The sequence below is a fragment of the Ctenopharyngodon idella genome, chromosome 3 (assembly GCF_019924925.1).
Source record: "Ctenopharyngodon idella isolate HZGC_01 chromosome 3, HZGC01, whole genome shotgun sequence".
NCBI classification, from domain to species: Eukaryota; Metazoa; Chordata; class Actinopteri; order Cypriniformes; family Xenocyprididae; genus Ctenopharyngodon; species Ctenopharyngodon idella.
This window is the reverse complement of record NC_067222.1, coordinates 9,979,738-10,001,656: the sequence shown is the minus strand read 5'-3', so window position 1 is coordinate 10,001,656 and position 21,919 is coordinate 9,979,738. Positions and strand designations below refer to the sequence as shown.

At 35.1% G+C, this 21,919-nt stretch overlaps 2 protein-coding genes across 4 annotated transcripts; both read left to right on the top strand.

The window, feature by feature from the left end:
• The first annotated feature begins 1,467 nt into the window (after positions 1–1,467).
• Positions 1,468–16,382, top strand: LOC127509880 (ankyrin repeat and fibronectin type-III domain-containing protein 1-like). 3 transcript variants are annotated; one of them, XM_051889092.1, is made up of 18 exons: positions 1,468–1,695; positions 2,669–2,834; positions 2,919–3,132; positions 5,321–5,521; positions 5,603–5,716; positions 5,803–5,900; positions 5,988–6,078; positions 6,922–7,020; positions 7,121–7,208; positions 9,202–9,331; positions 9,414–9,536; positions 10,499–10,720; positions 11,615–11,781; positions 11,862–12,033; positions 12,357–12,522; positions 13,945–14,111; positions 14,219–14,387; positions 15,707–16,382. In XM_051889092.1, exons 2-18 carry the CDS (start codon positions 2,685–2,687, stop codon positions 16,102–16,104), a joined length of 2,769 nt encoding a protein of 922 aa, XP_051745052.1. In that variant the 5' UTR covers positions 1,468–1,695; positions 2,669–2,684; the 3' UTR covers positions 16,105–16,382. The 3 variants fall into 3 exon arrangements, with proteins under 3 accessions (XP_051745052.1, XP_051745051.1, XP_051745050.1); XM_051889091.1 differs by lacking the exon at positions 1,468–1,695 and adding an exon at positions 2,375–2,400 and having other exon boundaries at positions 15,710–16,382; XM_051889090.1 differs by lacking the exon at positions 1,468–1,695 and adding an exon at positions 2,375–2,400.
• A 129-nt stretch (positions 16,383–16,511) lies between these two features.
• LOC127509994 (GTPase IMAP family member 7-like) lies at positions 16,512–21,888 on the top strand. The gene is made up of 3 exons (XM_051889453.1): positions 16,512–16,683; positions 19,020–19,520; positions 21,314–21,888. The coding sequence occupies exons 1-3, from the start codon at positions 16,653–16,655 to the stop codon at positions 21,727–21,729; spliced, it is 948 nt and encodes a 315-aa protein (XP_051745413.1). The 5' UTR covers positions 16,512–16,652; the 3' UTR covers positions 21,730–21,888.
• The last annotated feature ends 31 nt before the right edge of the window (positions 21,889–21,919 follow it).

Here is a 21,919-nt window from a genome sequence, read left to right as displayed (position 1 = left end):
GACTACGTGATGTTGATTATGCCTAATCAACATCTGGTGCATGAGGGTATTGTGCGTGAATTTAATTCTACAACTGAATCACTGTTGAATTCTGTTTTGATTTTGCAAATTCAATCAACGTTGATGCCTCAACATCAATGATTTTCATACAGATCTTGGTAAATTTCAGTGTATTTTATCAGCATTTTGTTAACATTTTTACATTTAAAGGCACAATATGTAAGATTTTTGGATTAAAATCCCCTCCCCCCCCCAAAAAACTAGAACAATATTACATATTTTGTGGACTTCTGTACTTACATACAGAAATAAGCAATTTTAACCAGGACACGGACCATGCCCATGCGTCACGTATCAATGACAAGTTTGACATATTTGTCAAGTTACCCTTGATTTCCTTTTTTATTTTGTAGAAACCATACCGCTGTGTTACCCCACATACGCATGACCAGAAGAAGCAGAAGCGGCAACTGTGGCATAATAAAAGTTCTCGAGGCGTGTGTCGCGCTCGTCTCTCATTAGCAATTGCTCAGGCGGCCTCGTTCAGCTCCATCACTCGGCCTGCTCTGCTTCATACTACAGTAATGTTAAAGGAACACTCCACTTTTTTTGAAAATAGGCTCATTTTCCAACTTCAATATTACGCCGGAATGAGAGTATAGTTCCTAGCCATATCGGCCTAGAAAATCGCAACTTTTCATTTTCCGTCGGTCTTAGTACACGATGTAACTACAGAAGAGTCAAGTTTTAAATAGGAAAAATATTGAAACTCTTTGGTCATTTTTTAACGAGATGCTAACGGTCTAATCAGATTCAATGAACTATGCTAAGCTATGCTAAAAGTGGTACCGCCAGACCCGGAGATCGGCTGAATGGATTCGAAAACGGTAAAACTCAACTATTTAACTCTAGGGGAGTTGGAAAATGAGCCTATTTTCAAAAAAAGTGGAGTGTTCCTTTAATAATCTCACCCATGAATATGATTTCTACCCGAGTCCCATCGGATTCTTCCCCTGGCTGTGAGGTGAAGACTACAACTCCCAAGATTCCACGCTCAGCCTCATCAAGCTATGCCTAAGTGACCTCTAGTGGCGAAAATCTACATAGTGTGCCTTTAATGTTACTTAAAAAGTTTAACAAAATACGTATAAAACAACATTAATTAAGCATGTTGTTTCAATATTGTTTTTACAAGTATTTTGTTAACATTTACATTAATTTATCATTAAATATTTAAAAAAAGAAAATCAGTGTTGTTTTATAAGTAGTCTTGATTCGTTTGTTTACATTCATTTAGCATTAAACGCAGTTTTTTAATGTTGTTTTTGTTAACATTTTTTGCAACAATGTAGCATAAAATGTTGTTTCAACGTTTCATTATAAACTATGAATAAAAGATGTATTTTATGGGGCTGGGTTTGGGTTATAGTGACTGTATTACTGTTGTTTGACTATGGTACATCCTCATTTAGATAAGTAGGTAAACACACATCCGTGACTGCGAGCGCGCACTGGGTCATCTGGGGTGTTTGCGGGCTCGTGCACACTGCCATCGCGTTATTAAAAGAATTCGTATTAATTCCGGGACTTAAAACATTTAATGAAGTTCACCATGGCGATATAAAGTTTAATTTCTGAGAAACTTTATGAAACATCGGAGGAGATTGTCGAGTTCATCTGCGCTCGTTTCTAAAGGTAAAACTCATTTATCTGTCATTCTGATTCATATGAAAATTAATGTGTAAACAACTGTATAGATAAAATCATCTGCTGAATGAATAAATGTAAATGTATAGTCATGTTTTCCTATGTTCTCATATCGTTTTGTATAACGGACGGTCCTTCAGCTACGGTCGATTATTTTATGTGAAAAACTGCTAGAAAACCACAAAAAAAAAAAAACAAGGAAACGACATTATAAAGACAGTTTATTATGGAAATAAAAGCTAGGCTACTAAATATTCTTCTCATGAAAACACCCGAAGATTTGTTCGCGTCAACGGAAAGTTGCGCTTTACAACGCGATTCAGATTTAACATGAGACAAAATTTGCCACATAACCGTTTATCATACTGATGATATCTTCTTTAGTTTTAGTTTTACTCGCACACTATAGTCTGGTCTGCATGTTTGTCGTAAGTAAACCCTCTATGTTTAACAGTTTAAAGCAGGAAGAGTGCGTAAAAGAGGAAGATGAGAATCATCATTAGCTTTGCAGAAATCATCAGATAAACACTTAAACGAATACAGCAGTTCTCATATGATGATGTGAAGAGCTAGAGACTGTTGATGATGATGAAGATGATGATGATGATGAAGATGATGATGAAGGGGTTTTGAAGTAATGCTACTGGACCTCTTGAACTGATTTCAGAATCTCATACTACACATGCTATTTCTGTAAGGAAGCCATACAAAGTCGAACTTATGACTTGAAGTTATAATTAAGGCATTAAAAAGTAGAAATTATGATGTAAAGTCATAAAAAGTTAAAAGTATGATATGCCAAGTCGAATTTCTCTTAAAAAAGTAGAAATTACGACGTGCTAATTCAGAATTTTGTCTTTTAAGACATAATTTCGACTTTTTATCTCATAATCATGACTTATTCATTGATTTTTGTACTGTTAATGTGTTTGATGATAATGATGATGTTTTTGGTGTGCAGAGATGTCAGTGTTGTGATGGCTCCGCCCCAAAGGAGGCGTTCTTTCGGCCCCGTCTCACCCAAACGCATCTACAGGAGTCTGTCCGTCAAACTAAGGGGCGGAGCTTCCCACGATGAGGCAGAGCATTCTGATTGGAGGAGGCGGCTGAGCAAAGGACCAGCTGATGTAACAACTGCACACACACACAAACACACATATACAGAGTTAATGTCTTGCTGTTTACATCTGTGTGTGTGTGTGTGTGTTTAGTACTCGTGTCTGTGGGACGCTCTGGAGAGTGAAGACACACTCGCCGTGCAGCACCTGTTATCCAGAGAGACAGAGACGGGTGGAGGACAGACAGACAGACGAGTGAATGCCGTCAGTGAGCTCGGCCTGGTGCCGCTGGACGTGGCCGCTCTTACCCATAATGCCTCACTGCTGAATGTGCTGGTGAAGGCCGGAGCAAAACACAACCCCAACTGTGAGTGACACACACACACTCCAGTCACACTACACAATTCATCACAACATGAATCTTAATAATTATGTTTTATGAATTAATGTGATTACCACTATTTTTTTTGATAATTTCATATTAAATCATAACCATATTCAGAATCCATAAAAAAAAAAAAAAAAATTAATTTGGGAAAAAATACAATGCCATACAATGGCAGATTTCATATTATTGTTAAAAAACTAATGAATAATTTAATAAATTGTAAATTTAAGACATTTTTAAATAAATTGTATTTAATAATAATAAGTTAAAATTGTAGCTGCAAGCAGCAACAATGGGGTCAAGCCAAATAAAGCCCCGGGTAAAGCCGTCTGTGTTTGTGCACCGTCTGCATGACGTAATTTTTGTCATGCGGAGGGTGCGCACCCAGCCGCACACCCCATCCGCGTGCAGCCCAAATTTCGAGACCGCGCATGCAACAGTGCATGCGCAAGCAGGACAAAAGAGTCCAGTAGGTGGCAATATGCACAGTAATGAGCACAATGTGCAGTCGTCGAAGAAGAGATTCAAAAACAAAACGCTTGAAACAAAGAGAAACTTCTTCCAAGACGAGTAAACTTAGAAGCATATCCTTCTCCATCGTTTTAGATTCTTGTTTAGTGTTTCTTCCAAGCTATGTTGCAATGGTGGATGCACTATGTTTCTTCTCCGATCATGCCCAGCGAATGTCCCGTTGATGACACGACACAGTGCTGCCCTCCGATGTCTGGTAGAGTAGAGAAAAAAGTTGTACTGCGCATGTTTCAAACTCTGTCATCCGCGCGCATCCGCGGTTGAGTATACTTTGAAAGATGCGCGGCTGCGACTCTGCGCGAGACGTGTCCGGGCACGGAAAGTGAAGTATACCCAGGTGGCGCTATGACGAAACTCTGCATGCACCCTCAAGTCATGCCTGTGAAGACATGTACCAAGTTTCATGTCAATATCAAAATTTTTTTGCAGAGATACAGCCGCATATCCATTTTGGCGTGCTTGCAGTCAAATTTGTTGACGCAGTATAAAACAACGTCTGTAGATGCTACATACCAAATTTCGTACAAATCGGACAAATTGTGTAGGAGGAGTTCGAAAAAGTAGGTTTTGAATAAAATTTAATATGGCGGACATTAAGTATGGTAGAATATGGCAAATTTGTTATAGGTCGTAGGACTTGGAATAAGCCAACAAATCTAATGATGTAAGTTAAATGACAATAATATGTTGAACTTTTCATATGTTATTAGCATTTTCATGAATTTCATTATATCTTTTGACCACTAGGGGGTGCTGATCTAAAACTTTAGAGGTCCTCAAAGAACATGGCCTCGATGAATCAAACCGAGTTTCGTAACGATACATTCGTGCATTCATAAAACACAGTATTTTATAACAAAATTCAAAATGGCTGACACCCAAAATGGCCGACCAAAGAAAACTGAATATTGTTCAACTCGGCATGCCTTGAGGAATCTATGGAGACTATCCCCATGATTTTAGGACAAGGCATTAAAAAATTATAAGCAAAAATAGCCGTTTTTCCTATCTGTGCACCAGTAGGTGGCACTGTGACAATACTGTGCATGTATCCCCAAGTCATGCTTGTAATGACATATACCAAGTTTGGTGTCAATATACCAAATCATTGTGAAGATACAGCATCAAATCCTTTTTTGCATGTTCGCCGTGAAATTTGTTGACGCGTTATACGAGAACGGATTGTCCGATCAAAAATCTTTTAATAACTTTTTGCCTAGAGTGTGGGTAGATGCTACATACCAAATTTCGTGCTAATTGGACAAACGCTTTAGGAGGAGTTCGACAAAGTAGGTTTTTCGGAAAATTCAAAATGGTGGAAAAAAGTTGACTTGCAAAAAGTTATGAGCATAAACATGAGTGAATCTTTGAACTGTTGGTGGCGCTAGAGGGTTTGATGTAGAGACACCAAATTTGCTATGGTAACATTTCAGACTGTCCTCTATCTGTGTGCTAAATTTCATAAGTTTTTACTATACGGTTGTACGGGTTGCCATAGACTCGAGAGCGGAAGAATAATAATAAGAAAACAGAATTTAATAAAAAAAAAAAAAAACATAATTTAGGAAAAAATTAAGCAGATTTCATACTTCATTGGGTTGATAAAGTATAAATGCGTCTCTCCGCCCCGCTGCAGTGAGCTCGTCCTCTGATTGGTCGCTGAAGCTGGATGAGCTGGTGTCATTGGCCGAGCAGAAGCTGGAGGAGTGGAGGGCGGAGCTTCAGCTCAGAGAGAAGGCGGAGCTTCAGTCACTGACAGATGCGCAGAAGAACGTCGAGCTCTGGACGCGCCGCTGTGAACTTTACCATCGCATGAGAGAGAGATTCCACACAACAGGTATGAACACACACACACACACACACACACATGCACTCAGTTGTCATGTGACTCATCATCACACCCATCTGTTTCTCTCAGCTCTGCCCGGGCCGCCCGCTAGCGCCGCCCTGCTGGTGATGGGCGACAGCTGTCTGTGTGTACGTGTCAGAGAGCCCTGCGGTCAGACACACGGCCTCATCACCAGATACAGAGGTGAGACACCGCATAATCACACTCTTCACTGATGAAGCCATCACTCACCCGTCTGTGTGTGTGTGTGTGTGTGTGTGTGTGTGCAGTTGAATGGAGTTCTTCAGCTACTTTTCATCCTCTGTGTGGCACTGGATTCATCACTGACAGCAGAAACACAGAGTTCAGCATCACGGGACTAAAGACTGTAAGACACACACACACTCATGGCTATATATAATATACACACACACACACACACAGATATTTCTGACTTGGGTCTGTGTCTGTGTAGGGTGTGCAGTATTTCGTGCGGGTCAGTGCATATAACATCAGAGGCTGGGGTGTGTTTGTGAGCAGCAGCCCGCCGTGTGTCGCCCCCTCCAGTGAGTACTGAGAACTGCAGCCATGTCACCTGTTACTGCAGTATATTTAACCACAAAAACACAATCAAAATATGAATAAAAACTATAAAAGTATCTCAGTTATACTAAAACAACTGTGACGTAATTAATTATAAAATTATCCAATTTTATGAATTCAATTGATTAGATATTGTTTTTGATTATTAAAATTTTATTAAACCATTAAAATGGAAATTTGGGAGGGAAAAATAAAATGTAAAAAAAAAAAAAAAAAAAAAGATCATATAGATTATTAGATTATTTTATGAATTTAAAGGGTTTTTTTTATTTAATTGATTAGATATGTCACCACAGATCATCATTACTTTACTATTTGTTAAGCCCAACAATTTACACTACTGTTCAAAAGTCAAAAGTTTGGTCTAATAAAGATTTTATTTTGAAGGAAATTAATGTTTTTATTCAGCAAACGCATTAAATTGATCAAAAGTGACAGTAAAGACATTTATAATGTTACAAAAGATTTCTATTTCAAATAAATGCTGTTCTTTTAAACTTTATATTAATCAAAGAATCCTGAAAAAATAAAATGTGTGACGATTTCCACAAAAATATGAACTGTTTTCAATATTCATAATAATAAATGTTTCTTGAGCAGCAGATCATATTAGAATGATTTCTGAAGGATCATGTGATGATGCTGAAAATTCAGCTTTGATCACAGAAATAAATTATGTTTTACAAAATACTAAAATAGAAAACAGCTATTTTAAATTATAATAATATTTCACTGTTTTTGCAGTATTTTTGATGAAATAAACATGATTTAGTGTGTGTTTGATTGGTGAGTGTCGCCCCCTGCAGGCTGGAGCTCATGCAGCGGCGTGACGGTGAGACGCAGGAATCAGGCCGCGGCCGTCAGGAGGATCTCACAGCAGATCAGAGAGCCTGAGATCATCACCGGTACACAAACACACAGAATACATGAAGAAACTCCCGTCGTGATGGATAAACACTGATAAACGTGTGTGTGTGTGTGTGTGTGTGTGTGTGTGTGTCTCAGAAAACAGCAGTTCTGTGAAGAGAGCATCCGTGTCTCGCGGTCTGAAGCATCTCTTTCACTCCAGCAGATTTGTTCGTCTGTTACAGAGGTGAGAAAAACACTTCACGTGCACAGAAATCATAAATTACACATCTTGATTTGTATCTGATTTAAAAGCTTTTTTTTATCTGAAATGATTTGAAGTAATTTTGTCGCCCCCTGGTGGAGAACCGCTGATCTAAAGTGACTTTACAGTAAAGTATATTTCTTATTTAATTATTAAATCATTTTTTTTGTGTTTTTGAAGAACGAGGATTCTCACAGTTTCTGCAAATCATTTTAAAAGTGTGATTTCTAGACCTGAAAAAGTAGAAATTAATAAAATCTGTAAAAAATGGGCATGTTTTTAGTAGTAAAATGTAGTTTTGAACACATTTGAATAGGATTTTGAATTAGTTTTTATTTTTGTTTTCTGTTTTCATTTTAATTTTAGTTAAAAACAACAAAATTACTAAAACTTTTTTATTAGTGTTTTTTATCTATCATATATATATATATATATATATATATATATATATATATATATATATATATATGTGCCTATATGTCTTATTAATCTTTTTATTAAAGATTTTAATAAAATAATTTACTAATTTTAATATAAAAAATATAATAATTTAAAATTGTAGATCTGCGGCTGTAATTTTTATTTCAGTATTTGTTTTAGTTATTTGTAGCGCTTCAAGTTAAACTAAATGAAAATATTAAAAATGTAACAAAAAATCTTACTTATTTTATTTAAAAAATGTATATTTTCTTTATATATTTTTAATATTTATTAGATTTTTTTTATAGATCTATATAATTTTTATTTATTTTTTTTATTTCAATTAATTGCCAAGACAACATTTCAAATTTTTGATAAAACTAAAATAATCTTTATTATATTTTTTATTTTATTAATTTTTATCTCAGTTTCAGTTATTTGGTTTTGCATTTTTATTTAAATAAAATGTAAATAATTTTTATTTTAAATAATTCTATGAAGTTTTATCAATTTTTATTTATTTATTTATTTTTGCTTTTTTTTTTTTTTTTTACTGTTTTTTGGTTAAATATGTCTATACAGTGTTTTTTAATTTTTATTTCAGTTTTTTTTTTGTTTTGCTTTTTTATTGTTTTTTAAAAAGTCTATACAGTTTTTATTAATTTTTATTTCAGTTTTAGTTTTTTTTTTTTTTTTTTTTTTTTTGCTTTTTATATTGTTTCATTTTAATTTTAGTTAAAAACAATAAAATTACTAAAACTTTTTTATTAGTGTTTTTTATCTATCTATCTATTTATCTATCATCTATATATATATATATATATATATATATGCCTATATGTCTTATTATTTTTTTTATTAAAGATTTTAATAAAATAATTTACTAATTTTAATATAAAAAATATAATAATTTAAAATTGTAGATCTGCAGCTGTAATTTTATTTCAGTATTTGTTTTAGTTATTTGTAGCACTTCAAGTTAAACTAAATGAAAATATTAACAACAAAACAAAAAATCTTATTTTATTTTAAAAAAATGTATATTTTCTTTATATATTTTTAATATTTATTTATATTTATATTTAATTGTTTAGAGTGGGAACCCTAAAGAACATTCAGCTTATAAACGTTTAATTATAATTATTTTAGTCACTTTTTGTATTTACAGAAACTGGGAGTATCCGTAGATTAAAATAATTTTTGAAAACAAAACTTTGACGTTCATAATGATTTTAGGGGCCGTTTACACAATCATTTTCAACTTAAAACGTGAAACTTTTTATGTGTTTCAGCCGTTTCAGTTCTTTACTAAGTGACATTGCCATCTACTGGCCTGGAAGCAGAATACACCGTTTTTAATCGTTTTCGCAGCTCCGTGTGAACGGGAATCGTTTTGACAACGTTGTCATCTTTAAGCAAAAAACACGAAGGAAAAAACTTTTCCATATTTATAGTAGATCATTGTCGTGTAAACATACCATAAACAGTTGTTTCTCAAGCTTTTTGACACCCAGAGGTTTGTCAGTGTTTTATTGTTGTGTGTGTGTGTATGTAGAGGTGTGTACCTGGCGTGTGTCTTCTATCAGAAGGACTATGTTCTGGTCTCGTGTGACGAGCGGCTCCCTCTGGTGGAGGTCCAGTGCTGCTCCGCCTCCGTCACGCAGGACTTCCTGTGGTTCACTAAGGTCAGGGTCGCTCAGACGGCAGCGTTTCTCCCGTGTTTCTCCTGTGTGTGACGGTCTGACTCTGTGTTTGTGTGTGTCTCAGCTGTCGTGCGCGTGGACGCAGGTGTCGTTTCTGCAGCAGGTGCTGTCGTCTTCATCGCTCTCCTCATCTTCATCGCTGTTGCAGAACAGACTCAGTTTCCTGCGAGCCGTCGCACAGCTGCAGGTGACACTGAATATAAACAAACACCTGTATCTGTAATACTACTGTTATAGGTTTAGTTAATATTCTGGATGTTTTTATTTTTTTATATTTTCCTTTTTTTTTCAGTTTCATTTCAGTTAAAGTTTGGGTTAAGGTCTATTTCTGACAGTTTTATTAGATTTTTTTTTTTTTTTTTTATAGATCTATATAATTTTTATTTATTTTTTTTATTTCAATTAATTGCCAAGACAACATTTCTAATTTTTGATAAAACTAAAATAATCTTTATTATATTTTGTATTTTATTAATTTTGATCTCAGTTTCAGTTATTTGGTTTTGCATTTTTATTTAAATAAAATGTAAATAATTTTTATTTTAAATAATTCTATGAAGTTTTATCAATTTTTATTTATTTATTTTTGCTTTTTTACTGTTTTTTGGTTAAAAATGTCTATACAGTGTTTATTAATTTTATTTCAGTTTTATTTGTTTTGCTTTTTTATTGTTTTTTAAAAAGTCTATACAGTTTTTATTAATTTTTATTTCAGTTTTAGTTTTTTTTTTTTTTTTTTTGCTTTTTTTATTGTTTTTCAATCAGTCTATAGTTTTATTATTTTTTATTTCAGTTTTAGTGGGGTTTTTTTACTGTTTTTTGGTTAAATAGGTCTATACAGTTTTTATTCAATTTTATTTTAGTTTTAATTTTAGTTATTTTGTTTTGCATTTTCATTTTTTTTAAATAGGCCTGTATAGTTCTTACTATTTTTTATATTTGTTTTATTTATTTTGTTTTACATGTTTTATTATATTATTTATTAATAATTTTTTTTCATTTTTAATTTCAGTTTTAGTTCTTTTAGTACTTCAGGTTAAACTAAGCAAAAAATAGAAATATTGCCTTTTGGAGAAAACATGAAATCACAGAAGAAGATGAGGTAAAGAAGCGAACGTTCACATTGACAGTCTCTGTCCGTCTCCGCAGGCATCAGTGGGGTGTGTGGATCTAGGGCAGGTGTACTTCGAGCCTCTGAAGGACAGGCAGGGTAACGTTCTGCTGGTGACCCTGAGAGAGGTCACGACCCCTCTGACCCCGTCTGACCCTCCACTGCACTGGGTTCCTGTCAGCAGACTGGAGAAAAACCAGATCCAGACGCCACTGCTGCCCGAACCCACCGCCGTAGAGCTGCTGACCGACAGACTCAAGGTCACAACACACACAAACACACATAAAGCCTATGAAATATCATTAAAAAATGATTACACACAGCTCGTCTGTCCGGTGTTTCGGTGAAATGGCGCCCTCTGCTGTCATACGTTTGTCAGATGAATGTTAAAGAGACAGTTCATCTATAATGGAGTCATTTGTCATGACTTTCTTTCTTCTGTGAAACACAACAGAAGATATTTTGAAGAACAGTGGAAACCAAACAACTGTGGACTCCATTGACTTTCACTATATGGACAGAAAAACCCATATTTCTCAAAATATCTTTTTTTTACATTAATAAATTATGACAGAATGACCATTTTTGGCTGAATTGTACCTTTAGTTTTAGTTTTTATTTTATTTTTAGTATTTTAGGGCTGCTAAAGTTAACGCATTGACTGATTATAATATTTTGTACTTTAACACAGGTTGGTTGTACAGATTTCCATTTTTAATATATCATGTAACAAACATTAAATCTAAAGGTAATCTGTCGCCGTTTGTTTTTATATTTTAGTTAGTTTTGGAGTCGTGAAAATGTATTTTAGTGTAATTTCAGTATTAACAAAGATGTTTTAATTTCATTTTAGTCTGACTTTTATTATTTTTTATTAGTTTTATTATCAGAAACTGTGTTTGCAACCCATATAACTTTCGTAAAGTTGATATTTAAAGAGGGAATAAATGTGGGCGGGGCTTGATTTCATTATGATGAGCTGATTGGCTGGTGGAAGTGTGTGTATATGAAGGCGGTTGATCAATACAAGCGACTGATGAGCTTTTTCAATGATGAATCATTCACAGTAAGACCAGGAATGAATCAAAGAGTCAATAGAGGTGAATCAACTGCAATCTGAACTAAACACATCAGTCTGGTGTGTGTGTGTGCAGGAGACGATGGCGTATCACCACAGGAGTCAGCAGAGAGCTCAGTGCGGTCTGTATGTGGGCGTCCTGAAGCTCTGCAGCTCCGTCAATCAGCTGCGCGTCCTGGTCTCTCAGCGATTACCCAACATGCCCTACAGCTGCCGCGTCAGGAACTGGCCGCACGTCTCACGGTAACACCGGAGAAGTGATTCATTCACACAGACTCAGTGATGCTGTCAGCAGATATAACATGAAGCCTGTGTGTGTGCAGGGAGGAGTGGGCGTGGCTACAGAGGCACGCTGTGGGCGGAGCCTGTGGGAGTGGCAGTCGGGAGGGCGGGGATGACGCTGTGATTGACAGCTCAGGTGTTGAGGACTTCGTGAAGGCACTGAGATCTGCGGTGATTCAGCTGCTGACCAAACTCAACGTCCCACTGGAGCGGGTAACAAAACCAGCACATCAGATTCATTTAGAGAGTTTCTTTGAGTTACCTGATAACACTTTACAATAAAGTACCATTAGTTAACATTAGTTAATTAACTAACAATGAACAATGCATTTGTTACAGTTACTAATCTTTTTTAATGTTAAAAATACAACTGTTCAATGTTAGTTCATGTTAGATTCATGTTTACAGATAGGCAATGTTTGGATTTGAATAATGTATTAGTAAATGTTGAAATTAACATTGAGATTAATAAATGCTTCAGTTTATGTTAACTAGTTAACAAATATTAATAACTGGAACTGTGTGTGTGTGTGTAGGCATGTGATTACCGCGTGTACACGCAGGAGCTGCTGCAGGCGGGCGATCAGGTGACTCTGCTGCTGCTGCTGCCGCCCAGTGAGGATCTGAGTTGCCGCCGGTGGCCAGGAGAGGGCGACCTGGAGCCGCACGGCCTCACTGTACCACTGCACATCTTTGAGCTCGGTCAGAAACTCCCATCAGCCACTGCTGCCACACTCTCACTAGCACTGTGATAACAAATGGCAGAAATTCATTGTAGAAATATAAATGTGTACAAATATACAGGCAATATCTGAAACACTGTCACTGGGATGGCATGGTGATACCTGTATGTGTTACAACGAATAACCATGATGTAATGTTAATATACATCATATAATCTACTTCAAAATCTAATTTTTATTCTGAAAATGTACTGATAACCACTTATCTATAAAATAATAATGCATTACATTTATACAGAAGATATAAGAAATAAGAATATATATAAGAAACTAACACAAAACAGCCTAAGGTACATTATCTGACAACAAAAATAAGAATTAAAAGTATTTATATAAAACAATATATGGCTTCTGCGAATGTCCTTTTACTTTTTTCATTGTAAATTATATAATAATAAAAATAAAATATATAAAATAAAAAAGAATATTAATACATTTTATTTTATATATTTTTTTCTTATTTAAAGACGCTATTTATATAAATGTTCTTTATATTTTTTCATGATATTTTTATATAATAAAAACATATTAAAAATATGAAAATAATAATAATAAGCTTTATTTTACATAGTGCCTTTAAAGTAAAAAGAAAAAATCATCTTAATGTTTCATTTCACATAATAATACATTTGTAATAATTTGGCAATTAATTTTTAATACTTTTGCTGTAAATATTCAATAATTTGGCAGTCAATTTTTAATAATTTGATAGTATATTTTCAATAATTTGGCAGTAAATTTTCAATAATTTGACAGTAAATTTTCAATAAATTGGAAGTAAATTTTTAATAATTTAGCTGCAAAATTTCAATAACTTGGCAGTAAACCTGTAATAATTTGGCAGTAAACTTGTAATAATTTCACAGTAAATTTGTAATAATTTAGCAGCAAAATTTCAATAACTGGGCAATAAACTTGTAATAACTTGGCAGTAAATTTGTAATAATTTGGCAGTGAATTTGTAATAATTTGGCAGTAAATTTGTAATAATTTGGCAGTACACTTGTCCTAATTTGGCAGTAAATTTTCAATAATTTGGCAGTAAACTTGTACTAATTTGGCAGTAAATTTTCAGTAATTTGGCAGTAAATTTTTAATATTTAGCTGCAAAATTTCAATAACTTGGCAGTAAACTTGTAATCATTTGGCAGTAAATTTTTAACAATGTAGATGTACATTTTCAATAATTTGGCAGTAAATTTTCAATAATTTAGCTGTAAATTTTAAATAATTTGACGTTAAAGCATTTTTTCAGTGTATATAGTAAGGTTGCAGTAAATCAGTTAGCAGGCTTTTACTGCATTATATGACAGTGTTTAATGACGTTTGTGTGTATGTGTGTGTGTGTGTGTGTGTGTGTGTGTGTGTGTGTGCGCTGCAGTGCACCTGTGGGCGTACGAGCCGGACCTCCTGTCTCAGTTCTGTCAGCTGTGGATCCGGCTGGAGCTGGATGTCCGTCTTTCCCAACAGGCTTTGAGAGAGGCGCTGGACAGCAGCGAGGTGACGGAGGCCACGGAGAGACTCGCTCACGTCACGCAGCTCGCACAGGTGTGTGTGTGTGTTTACCTGCTCTCTCACACACACACTCACAGACGTGTCACTCACAGGTGTGTGTGTGTGTGTGTGTGTGTGTGTGTGTGTGTGTGTGTGTGTAGAGTCTGTCTGCGCTGTGGAGAGAGAGCCGCTGGCTGATGGATGTCATTCACACGCTGAGATCCAAGAGCTCTGAGGGGGCGGTGCCTCTGGGACGGGTCATGACCTCCCGAGCACCAATCAGATCAGACGCTGCTGAAGACACGCCTCCTGCACACACACTCATCACAGGTGAGAACAACGATAGAGACTGAATGATTCTCATCCATTAATAAAAAACTTGTGTCAGTGATTCATTAACTGCTGAACAACATGTTTTCTCGAAGTCTTACTGAGATTTGAATTATTTAACAACACATTGACATGTTCACGCTTCTCTGATGTTGATTAATGGTCACATGACATGCAGATAAAGAAATAAAATATTATATTTAACACAAATACAATATAATATTTCATTGGTTTTAGTGAGTTTAATTTTGATTGAAATTAAATAAATTATTTGTAAAATAAACACCTTTTAATGGGTTTATCAGTAACTGCTTTATTTTTATTGTTTTCATTTTTTACTTTAATTTTACATTTTCATGATTTTATTCTTTATTTAGATTTTTTTTTATTTTACATTTTATAATGATTTTTTTTTTTAGATTTTAGTACACTGTAAAAAATTATTTCCATGATTTATCACATTTTTTCTTTTGTCAAATCAACTTAGATAATTAATGTGGTTCAGATAACTTAATATTATGAGTTTGATTAAATCAATCGCATTCATTGTATTAACTAAAAATTTTTCATTTCAATGAACTCAAAATTTTAAGGGAACCAGGTAACTTACTTTTTTAAGTCAAACCAACAATTTTTAAGTGTTTAATTTTGATTGTCTTTTTATTTTAAAATGATTTATCTACTTTAATTTGACATTTTTATGTGGTTTGATCAGTTTTTATAGGATTTAATTTTTATTATGTTTTCATGCATTTTTAGTAAGTGTTTTATTTTGATAGTTTTCGTGATTTTAAAATCATTTATTTACTTTAAATGTATATCTTCATCATTTTATTCATTTTTAGTAAGTAAAATTTGATATGTATTTATTTATTTATTTTCATTTTCATTTAATGATTTTATAGATTTTACTAAGTTCTTTAATGGTTTTTATTCTAAAATCATCATTTTTAGTAATTGCGCTAATTTTATTGTTTTACTTCAATTTTGTATTTCAATTTTACATTTTGATGATTTTATTCATTTTTTATTAAGTACTTTTATGCTAATCGTTTTTTATTTTAAAATAATTTACTTATTTTAATTTCACATTTTAATTATTTAATTCATTATTAGTTTTACGCTTATTTCCGCTGCAAATGCGGCACAAAAACAAGGAAAAGAAGCATTTACACAAGCTTTCAAACACTGAATCATCATAATAAAGGTCAAAGGTTAATAAATGAAAGTTTAATGTCGCTCTGCTATGCCGACAATCACAAACATTAACCAGAACTATTAAATACGAATAAAGAACTCTGTGTTTACATCATTTCCAGCAGAGGGTGACAGTCCGTCCTTCTCTCAACAACCTGAAGGGTCAAAGGTCACACACGGGGTCACGTGTTCAGAGACGCCCACCTCACACTACACCAGTGAGCCCTGTTCCCATGAAAACGGCCTGATGTATTCTGGTCCTGAGGTGTCCACGCCACCCGCCTCACATCCCGTGATCCCTGCGGCTGAAGGTCATGACCTTCCATCGGAGATGATGGACCTGTTCGAGAGTCTGGATCTGCTGGGAGGGAGTCTGTCAGACCTGCAGGATCTGGATTTGATGGATCCAGAGCCGGGCCTGTCGGAAAGTCCCGATGACGTCGCCGCTCCGCTCTCGAGCCGCACGGGACATCCTGTCAGGAGTCTGGTGGAGTGGGTCAAAGGTCATCAAACTCACTGATGGAGACGATGAACAGTCACAATCACCTCATCTCAAACAGAAGTGCAACAAAAAATATATATAATATATATTTAATAATATTATTATGAAAGAATATTTTTATTAAATATATTTATAAATATTTGTGCTCTCTCTACATATATAATATATGACTGGACTTTGTATTTACTGTATATTTATATTGATATAGATGTAGGTCTGTTTGTATCTCATGAAGTCTGTTTTGTTAAATGAATAAATGCACATTTTCGGCATGAACAGATCTTGAAAACAAACAAGTGTTGCTTTGTTTTCCATACAGTTAAATAATAAAAACCAGAACAAGAAACTAAATTTACTTGAATGATTACTGTACCAACTTTATAAAGCAAATACAAACTATATATATATATATATAGTCACATATACTCACATAATATATACATAACGGCAGATGATACAAAAAAAGTTGTATACTGTATTATATATCGACGCACGCTTTGAGGTATTGTGATGTTTGATGTACTCGTGAGTGTTTGTCTCTTTAAGTATCTGTCGTCTGTGGGAATATGGCGGAAACAAGCGAATCTTCAGATGCTGGTGAGTGAAAATAAACCCAGAATAAATTCATACCGTCGCAGTGAAATAATCCAGAATGACCGCGAGTTTCATTCAGCAGGATCGTTTGATTCAGTCCTGATGGATCGTGAGAATAGCGGTTTACTGCAGGACAGTTAAAGGGACACCGACTTTAAAGTCATTTTCATGTCGAGCAATATTGCTTTATAATGATCGTAATAGTCTTATTGAGGACTGTTTACTCCGAAAGATCCAGCTAATTATTTAATTCTGTTGAAATCAAATATGAAAATACCCATTTGAAATGAATTATGTCATCACGAATCCTGAGAAGAAAATCGTGTTAATCCTGTTCATTTATTTAGGCTAACTATAATATATGTTTATTTATTTAAATATTTTATTTATTTGAATCCTTTTTATTTCAAATATATTTATGTTTTTACACCAACTTTATTTTAATCGAAATCATGTCCTATTATTTATTTAAATACATTTGATTTAAAAATTACATATTTTTTTATTTTAATCATGTTTCTGTTATTTGAATCAATTGTTTATATTTAAAGTTTTGTTTATTTTAATCGTATTTTATCACGTTTATTAATTTATTATTTTTTTTATCTTTTTTTTTTTTTTTTTTTTGTTAATTAAAGCTGCAGTCCGTAAATTATATTTGGTTTAAAAAATATCCAAAATAATTTTTTAAGCAAGTATATAACCAGCCAGTGTTAAAAACTATCTTCTTACCTTAGCTCGATTCAAAACGGTAAGCTTGTAATAACTGCTTGGTACTGGTGGGTTTCCGCGGGAAATTCGAGCATGCAGCCATTCGTCTTTGCGTCATTACGTCGCGTCTGTTTACATAGCCTAAAGAACAAGTCCCAGCTAGAAGGCTAAATCACACGTGAGGATGGCAGATCATTTATAGCCTTTCCTCACAGCAGCTGCAATAATTAAACTTATCATTTTGATGGTGGATTGTAATCCAGAAAGATCCAAATGACAATCATCAGTGACAACTGGAGATTCACTCGTAGGGCCAGCCCAAGCTTTTATGGGGCCCTAAGCAGAATTTTATTTGGGGGCCCCTCAGTTAAAATAACTTAAACAGTATTTTCTTATATAAAAAATAAATGCAAATGTACAAAATGGACAATATTAAATACTTAAATAATGACATAAAATTAAAAGTTCAGATGGACCTGTAGGAAGATAACAATAATAAATTTATTAACATTAAAGGAATAGTTCACCCAAAAATGAAAATTCTTTCATCATTTACTCGCTCTCAAGTTTTTTTTTAAACCTGAATGAATTTCTTTCTTCTGCTGAACACAAAATAAGATATTTTGAAGAATGTGGGTTGCTGGTCACCAACTCTTTGGTTACCCAAGAAAGAAATTAATACAGGTTTGGAACAAAATGAGAGTGAATAAAAAATGACTGGATTTTCATTTTTGGGTGAACCATCCCTTTAAGGACAAGGGCAGCATGTTTACTATTAGGTGGCTGTTACTTTAAGACCTGCACACATCTAAAATACAGACACGCATCCGATTTCCTCTCAACTGATTACTTTCACTTTAGACATAGTGGTAAAAATAATGGCAATTAGATTATTTTCCAAAATCGCTTTCAAGACTACAATCTGTGATTCTGAAGTACAGTATCCACAACGATGCGGTGACTGACAGCAAACATTAGATTAAAATATTCTAAACAATTCAAGTTTGTACTGTCGGGTTACTTTTGAAACATTTGATGAAACTGAAATTCTCAATTTAAAATGAAAATGTAATTTTTTTTCAAAGATAAAGGACAAAATATGTTTGCAGTTACTTATTAACAAGGTCACAGTCAGGTATATTTAATAAAAACAAGACTAGCACAAAAAAAAATCTAGCTTGTATTGTTGTGTTACTTTCATCCCACCTGACGGGGTCGAAAGTAACAATGTGCAATTTATGTTCAAAGTGAAATTATACTGAAGCCGTTCTACATTTGTACAAAATATTGGCATTGATAGACCACACCTGTGAGTTATTGATCACAGCAAAAATATATCACCGTCTAAAACATTATCTTTTAAAATTACATTTTTGTGAAAAATGGTACTTTCGTCCCTGCTCTCCCCTAATCTGCACTGAGGAGTCGTGTCAATGCACAACCCACGTAAAGATAATAATTATGCAAATAACTACAATTGCAGGTTTCAAACAGAGATGGCGACAAAGAGGCAAAACTTATGGACTGCAGCTTTATTATAGATTTAGTTTTTCTCTAAACGGTTTTCCAGACCCCTGCTATATAACAGTTTTGTGACGGTTGTTGCTGTTTTGACTGTTTCATCTCAGACGCTTCCTCCGAAGTCCGGATGGTTCTGTTGGGTCAGACGGGATCAGGCAGGAGTTCGGCTGGAAACACCATCCTGGGCCGATCCGCTTTCTGGACGGACGTCTCGTCCGTGTCCGTCACCAGCCACTGCCAGCGTGCGGGGGGTGTAGTGGATGGGCGGAGCCTGCGGGTGATTGACACTCCGGGGTTCTTCCACACCTGCATGAGCCATGATGAGGTCCGTGCGGAGCTGAGCAGGTGTGTGGATCTGTCGGCGCCCGGACCACACGTGTTCCTGCTACTGCTGCAGGCCGGACGGATAACGCGCGAGGGCAGCGCCGCTCTTGACTGGATCCGTGCCGCATTCGGACCGCAGGCGCTCCAGTTCACCGTAGTTCTGATCACGTGGGGCGACGCGCTCGGGCCGAAACCCGCCGAGGACTTCCTAAAGGAGAGCACGGAATTATGGGAGTTTGTGTGCGAGTGTGCGGGCGGCTTTCACGTGTTTGATAACACTAAAGGTATTCCACCACATAACTAATTGATAACTTAAAAATTAAGTAATTAATTAATAATGAATTATACAATTACTATGAATATATCCAACTTTATTCGCATACATACAGTATTACTCACGTAAAGCGATATATACCATGTAACAAATCTCAGCTGCTAGATTGTCTTCACAACATGTAACTATATTATCGTACATATATATAGGCTAAGTATCGCACAGCACTTTATATAAAATTGTATACATACATACATATATATATATATATATATATATATATATATATATTTGAAAGTTTGGAAACGGTAAGATTTTTAATGTTTTAAAAAGATATTTTGTCTGCTCACCAAGGCTGCATTTATTTAATTAAAAATACAGTAAAAACAGTAATATTGTGAAATATTATTACAATTTAAAATAACTGTTTTCTGTTTGAATATATTTTATAAAGTAATTTATTCTTGTGTTGGCAAAGCTGAATTTTCAGCATCATTACTCCAGTCTTCAGTGTCACATGATCCTTCAGAAATCATTCTAATATGATGATTTGATGAAGAAACATTTATTGTGTACAATTGTACAAAATATTTGTGTACAATATTTTTTTTTCAGGATTCTTTGATGAATAGAAAGTTCAAAAGTACAGCGTTTATTTGAAATATAATCTTTTGTAACATTATAAATGTCTTTACTGTCACTTTTGATCGATTTAATGCATCCTTGCTAAATAAATAATTAATTTCTTTTCAAAAAAAAAAAAAAAAAAAAATTCTTACTGACCCCAAACTTTTGAACGGCAGTGCATAATGTTACAAAAGCTTTGTATTTCAGATAAATGCTGTTCTTTTGAACTTTCTATTCATCAAAGAATCCTGAAAAAGAAATATTGTACACAAATGTTTTGTACAATTGTACACAATAAATGTTTTTTGATCATCAAATCATCATATTAGAATGATTTGCATGACAAAATTCGCATTTAGGAGATATAAGCATTCAAAACTTACAGTCGCTCACTTCCGCTAAAATGGATCACGGATTTTCATGACATCACATCGCACTGTTTCTCTTCAAATGTTCTGTCCAATCAAATGCCTTCTAGAATCTGAAGTCCCGCCTCCTCCTACACTCTTACAGACGCTAAAGCTGCGGCTGTAATCGGTCATTTGTTCACTATAAAGTGATCTATAAAGAGAATAGTGAACGATTCAGACAGTGTAAATATGCTTTCCTTTGAAGTCCGTTTTTGCGTTAGTGTCACATGAACTGCCGCAGCGCGAACAGTCTGCTCCGGTCCAGAGACACGAGAGCACAGAATGGATCATATGCACGAGTCGGCACAGACCACAAAACGTATCGGACCCATTTGAATTCTGCACAGAATGCTGTATATAAGCGATATAAAGGAGATTATGAGGAGAAACGGTTAGAGATTAGAAGGAAACTGAGGTTTCACACAGTCTAACGGCTCTGGCCCAGCTGTAACATAAACGAAACGCTATTGGCTATTTTTTTTAAAAAAAGGAGGCAGGGCTGTTCAATATATCGCCCTGTCTTCCTGTTTCAGTTGAAATTACGTCAACACTGAATAATGCTGCATGTTCCAACACTCTTCAGTGGGCCTTTAAATTAGGACACTGTAAAGCGATCTCTACTATATAGCAAATCTCAACTGCTTAAATGTTTATCTCTATATTATCTCCAGCATGAAGATATTAACATCATGATTTTCTGTAAAGCTGCTTTGAAACAAAGAGTGTTGTTAAAAGTGCTATATAAATAAATTTGACCTGACTAAAGGTCACGAGGAGAGGTCGCAGGTCACCGAGCTGCTGAAGAAGATCGATCTGTTGATTCAGCGTAACGCAGGAGCACATTACACCGGAGACATGCTGCTGCAGGCCGAGAGCGCCGTACGCCACATGCAGCAGAGGATTCTGGGAGAAGAACAGGAGGAGGGGGATGAAGAGGTGAAGAAGAGGGCGGAGCGCCTGTTCTGGTATGAGCTGCTCAGCGCTGTGGGCCGCGGTGCCGTGGAAGCGTCCGGCGTGATGGAGAAAGGGAAGGGCAAAGGGAAGAAGGTCAAAGCCGTGCAGAGGGTGGCGGCCATCGCCTCCACGCCGCTGTCAATCACAACCGCTGCTAAAGTGATGGGCGGAGCCGTGAGAGAGGGAACAAAAGTACTGTACAAACACAAGAAGACACTCCTGCACTAACACACACAAACACACATTTAAATGCTCCCTTCTGATTTAGGGGTTAAAAAGATGTGACATTTTCTTCATGATTACTTTAATGATAACGTCTGTTCAAACATCATAATTGTCTGATTGACTTCATGAACTGAAAATAAATACCCGTGACCCGCAGACTGACGCAAATGTGTGTTTTTGTGCTCATTCGCTC

Excerpts from the sequence above, each read along its gene's own strand:
- LOC127509994 (XM_051889453.1), top strand. The coding sequence starts at position 16,653 with ATGGCGGAAACAAGCGAATCTTCAGATGCTG. Across the intron at positions 16,684-19,019 it reads AAGCGAATCTTCAGATGCTG|ACGCTTCCTCCGAAGTCCGG; the intron begins GTGAGTGAAAAT and ends GTTTCATCTCAG. Across the intron at positions 19,521-21,313 it reads CGTGTTTGATAACACTAAAG|GTCACGAGGAGAGGTCGCAG; the intron begins GTATTCCACCAC and ends ACCTGACTAAAG.
- LOC127509880 (XM_051889090.1), top strand. Across the intron at positions 3,133-5,320 it reads AGCAAAACACAACCCCAACT|TGAGCTCGTCCTCTGATTGG; the intron begins GTGAGTGACACA and ends GCCCCGCTGCAG. Across the intron at positions 6,079-6,921 it reads GCCGTGTGTCGCCCCCTCCA|GCTGGAGCTCATGCAGCGGC; the intron begins GTGAGTACTGAG and ends CGCCCCCTGCAG.